The 4,911-nt window shown below is 55.3% G+C and overlaps 1 protein-coding gene across 1 annotated transcript; it reads right to left on the bottom strand.

The window, feature by feature from the left end:
• Positions 1-1,621: 1,621 nt before the first annotated feature.
• Positions 1,622-3,940, bottom strand: PTF1A (pancreas associated transcription factor 1a). The gene is made up of 2 exons (XM_056857818.1): positions 3,328-3,940; positions 1,622-1,824 (listed from the first exon to the last, which is right to left on the bottom strand). Exons 1-2 carry the CDS (start codon positions 3,938-3,940, stop codon positions 1,622-1,624), a joined length of 816 nt encoding a protein of 271 aa, XP_056713796.1.
• Between the last annotated feature and the right edge of the window lie 971 nt (positions 3,941-4,911).

Raw genomic sequence — 4,911 nt, 5'->3', positions numbered from 1 at the left:
CCGGAATTGCATCCAGCTGTTCTACTGCAGACCAACGCGGCTACCCTCTGAAACTACCATCCTGATTGTTTCCTGGAGGAAGTTGTCTGACATTGGACACTTTCACACAGCCCAAATAATGCACTTTCAATCCACTTTCAATGCACTTTGAAGGTGGATTTTACTGTGTGAACTGGCAAAATCCACTTGCACACAATCGTTAAGGTGCACTGAAAGTGGATTGTAAGTGGATTATTTGGGCTGTGTGAAAGTACCCAATTGTGTCCAAGGTGCTGTAAGTGCTACCCCACTTAGACAAAAATATACACGAATCTATTGAAACTGGTACTTTCAGCAGCATTAATAAAAAAAAAAACACTAGTACAAACTGACTACTATAACAAAGAGGGAGAAGAGGGAGAAGAAGAAGAAGAGGGAGAAGAAGAGTTGGTTTTTATATGCCGACTTTCTCTACCAGTTAAGGGAGACTCAAACGGTCTTACAATCACCTTCCCTTCCCCTCCCCACAACAGGCACCCTGTGAGGTAGGTGGGACTGAGAGAGTTCGAAGAAAGCTGTAACTTGTCCAAGGTCACCCAGCTGGCTTCGTGTGTAGGAGTGGGGAAACACATCCAGTTCGCCAGATTAGAGTCTGTTGCTCATTTGGAGGAGTGGGGAATCCAACCCGGTTCTCCAGATCAGAGTCCACCACTCCAAACCACCACTCTTAACCACTACACCACATTTCCCTTGTAGTGAACAAAAGCCTGGGCTCAGAGGAAGGTAGTCCAAAGGGGGCAGAGTAAAGGGGGAAATTCTGCTTCCCGAGACCATCAAACTCTTCTGGAAGGAGACCTTTGGTAGGTAGGGCTGTAATGCACAAAGCCTATACAATAGGGTTACCACTTAAAAAAAAACCTGGGACTCTGTTCTTTAAAAGCACCCCCCCCCCACACACACACACACACACACACAAATGTAGCAGTGAAGCGTTTTTGCCAGGAAAGGTGGCACCCCTATAATGTAACTAAAATGGGATGGGAAATTTTTGAGGGAGAGATGAGGCAGCACAGCTCTAAACAGAAAGTAGAGGGATGTACCCTAAACTTGATGTACTACAATTACATTTGAACCCTCCTGTGAGTCAAGAAATAGTTTCTTGGAGTCTGTGGACACCTCCAAGATTTTGCGCATAGTTTTTGCTTCCTCCTTTGGTCATACTGCATCCACTCGCCATTCCTTCACACATGCCCTCCTCCTCCAAAGGAACCACCTTTGATTTAATCAGAGTTTATTATAACAATATAATTGGCACATTCACCACATGGTAATAAATTATCTTCACAGTTTCTGGGAAGCGTTTTCTTTCTTTCTTTTTTCCAGCAAAGAATTTGCCCCAAACTTCCCGCTGGAGGAACTCAAATTATTGCATATTTTATAATTAAGATAAATTATATAAATTATACATTCAAAAAGACAGTTCTGATTCAGAAAATCTAAAATAAATAGATAAATAAAACGTTGATTGCCATTAGAAGACCTTTCTTTTGTATTGTAGAGTACCTTTAAAAATATAAGTCTTTAGGTACAAATGTACATGTATAAAGATTATTCTATTTACAGGGGCGAAAGTATTCGTGTTTTACGATAGGAAGTCAAAGGGGGGCTCGTTTTCTATGTTGTTGAGGGAAGGCTGTTTGTTTAGCTTTCTGGGGTCTTCCGGGGTCCACACTTTAGCAGTCCTTATAATGTTTTGTTCCTTGAGCTGTTTTTCGTCAGTCCAGGACAGGGAATGTCCAGCCAGAGGAGGAAGTCCGTAATCTGGGTCGCTCGGAGAAGGTGATCCTGGGGTGGAGACAGACCAAAGAGAAAGGCAGGCGGTTAGTATTCTCGCCAAGCACGGAAAGGGGGCACCGCCCGGCCCAACCCAAAACGCTCTTCTCTCTTGGCTGCTGCCGAGCTGGAGCAGCCCACTCCGCTAACCCCAGCCTTCCGCTCCTATTGCGCGCAGTGGGCACCAGAAGCCCCCTCCCCCTTAGCGATCTGTTTGAATCTAGATCTGTCTACCTATCTGTTCCCCCGCCCCAGCAGCAAGAAATCCTATCTCTAGCACTGAGAAAGGACTGCTTCACTAGCCGGGTGTTGCGGGAAGCTCCTTCAAATCCAGGACCGGAAAGCGCATTCCTTTGGAAGCTCTTGGTTTAGATCGCAGGAGGCCATTTACGCCTGGGAGGTTTTGCCTTGGGTTTGCTCCTCTCTAGAGGCACATTTTCTCCAGCCAAATTCTCAAAACTCAACAATCAGCCCCCGTGCAGAGTTTTGAGAATTCGGATGGGGAAAATGTGCATCTAGAGAGCAGCAAACCCAAGGCAACACCTCCCGTGCATAAATGGCCGGAGTCTCTCTTGAATCTGCGCCAAACCAGATTTATGGAACTACTACTTGTTCCGGCGCCCAGGGACGCTCAGTATCTGCAAAGACGTGTCAGTCCCTGCACCTGACCTGACTTCAGCCCCTGCCTGCTGCAGGGGGGCTTTAAGTGCGCTCCTGCGCGCGCCTGTCTGGGGAGCGATCCCGTTCCTATCTCTGGTTCCCCCGAGGCGCAGAGTTCGCGCGGGCGCGGAGCAGGTCGGAGAACGCCGGACTGTCACCCTGCTTCCCTCCGGTCTTCTTCATTTCGATCCCTGCCTTGACGGCTTGGATAGGCGCCTACGTCCAGGAGGACGCGCAGTGGCGGGGGCCAGCCCGTGGCTGCGGGCAGGAGGTGCCCACGTGCATGGGCGGTGACCCTGTGGGCGAGGGGAAGCCTTCTCCCTTGTCCCGACCCGGGGGCCCTTTCCGGGGGCCGAAAAGAGGCGCGCGCCGCAGGTGGGGGCGCGCCTGGGCGCTTGAGAGAGAGGAAGGATTGGAAAGGAAGAAGAGTTGGTTTTTATATGCCGACTTTCTCTACCGCTTAAGGGAGACTCGGCTTACAATCACCTTCCCTTCACCTCCCCACAACAGGCACCCTGTGAAGAAGGTGGGGCTGAGAGAGCTCGAAGAGAGCTGTGACTAGCCCAAGGTCACCCAGCTGGCTTCGCGTGGAGGAGTGGGGAAACCAACCCGGTCCTCCAGATCATACTCCATCGCTCTTAACCACTACACCACGCTGGCTCTCGTGGGAGAGATGGCTTGTGCCAACGCACCGGGGCTGCGGCGTGGGCACGCCGTCTCGTTTCAAGGGGGCTGCCCCCCGGGCGACCCTGGCGGGCGAGCGCGCCGCCCTCAGCCAGCCTGGCCTTTCCGACCTCCGGGAGGCGCGAGGGCCCGAGGAGGAGGGCTCCCGTCCCGCCTGGCGCCCTGGCTTACTTGTGCCCCGGTGGCAGATGATGACCTTCTTGGGCTGGCAGGGGCTCTGGCCGCCGGCGCCGCGCAGGGGCAGGTCGGAGCGGACCAGCTCGCTGAGGAAGTTGATGTAGCCGATGGCCAGACGCAGCGTGTCCACCTTGGAGAGGCGCTTCTCGTAGGGCAGGGTGGGGATGTGCGAGCGCAGCCCCTCGAAGGCGTCGTTGATGGACTGCATGCGCCGCCGCTCGCGCACGTTGGCCGCCTGGCGCAGCTGCTGCAGCTCCGCCTCGGAGCGCACCCGCCGCCGCCGCCGCGCCGCGCTCAGCGCCTTCCCCGACGCCGCCCGCCCGCAGCACTCGTAGGCCAGGCCGGAGGGCGGCGAGAAGGCGCAGCCCGCCGCCCCGGGCGGGCAGCAGAAGGCGCCGTCGGGCGGGCCCCCCTGGCCGGCGCCGGCGCGGCAGCAGTCGTGGAAGGGCGGCTCCGGGAAGTCCGCCTCCTCGTCCTCCAGCAGCTCGTCGGCCTCCAGCGGGTCGCGGGAGGAGGGGTCGCTGAAGAAGTCCTCGTCGTCGAAGTAGGGCGCCGACGGGAAGGCGTCCAGCCCGGCGGGGAAGTGCTCCAGCAGCACCGCCTCCATGCCGGCCGCGGGACCACACACACACACACACCCCGGCGGGGACGGGCGAGGCGAGGGCCCGGGCAGCGAGCTGGCTCCGGTGGCTCCGGCTCGGCCCCCGGCCCTGGGGGGACTGGCGGCTGCCCCCTTGGCTCGGTGCGCTCCCTCTGGCGCGCGCGCTCACTCCCCGGAGGGAGGCTGCAGACGCACCGGAGCGGAGGGCCGGCGGCACGCGAGGATTCTTATAAGTACAACCGCAGGCGCGTGCCATTCACCAACCGCGCCAGCCAATAAGAGAGGCCGGGAGGGAGGGGAGAGAAGAGGGCAGCGGAGGGACACGGCGGGGAAGAGGCGGGGGGGGAGCGGGACACACCTAGGCGGCTTCTGGAGGGGGCGGGGCCAGCGCCCAGATCAGCGGGCTGGGACCCCTCCGCGCTGTGCCCTTTCACGGCCCTGTTGTGTGCCCCGTCCAATAAGGGCAGGGCCGGTGCCAGTCATTTTTGCGCCTTAGGCAAGGCTAACGTCTTGTGCCCCCCCCCCAATTGCTAACCAATTTTCAAAAACTGATGTCTTATAGAAAAATAAATAAAAGCACAAAACTTTTTGTAAGACATTATAATGAATGTTATTTCAAAGCACTGTTGTGGTGTGTGTGTTAAGTGCCGTCAAGTCGCTTCCGACTCATGGCGACCCTATGAATGAAAGTCCTCCAAAATGTCCTGTCTTTGACAGCCTTGCTCAGATCTTGCAAATTGAAGGCTGTGTGGCTTCCTTTATTGAGTCAATCCATCTCTTGTTGGGGCTTTCTCTTTTCCTGCTGCCCCTCAACTTTTCCTGTCATGATTGTCTTCTCCAGTGACTCCTGTCTTCTCATAATGTGAAAGCCTCAGTTTAGTCATTTTAGCTTCTAGGGTCAGTTCAGGCTTGATTTGGCAGTCCACGGTATCCGTAACACTCTCCTCCAACACCACATTTCAAAGGAGTCTACTTTC

Source organism: Euleptes europaea, chromosome 11 (assembly GCF_029931775.1).
Source record: "Euleptes europaea isolate rEulEur1 chromosome 11, rEulEur1.hap1, whole genome shotgun sequence".
Lineage (NCBI taxonomy): Eukaryota > Metazoa > Chordata > Lepidosauria > Squamata > Sphaerodactylidae > Euleptes > Euleptes europaea.
This window is presented reverse-complemented; position numbering and strand designations above follow the sequence as displayed.

What these genes read in the sequence shown, in the direction of transcription:
- PTF1A (XM_056857818.1), bottom strand. Translation starts at nt 3,940, where the DNA reads ATGGAGGCGGTGCTGCTGGAGCACTTCCCCGCCGGGCTGGACGCCTTC. An exon ending in CATCTGCCACCGGGGCACAA is followed by an intron (nt 1,825 to 3,327) that starts GTAAGCCAGGGC and finishes TCTCCACCCCAG; the next exon opens with GATCACCTTCTCCGAGCGAC.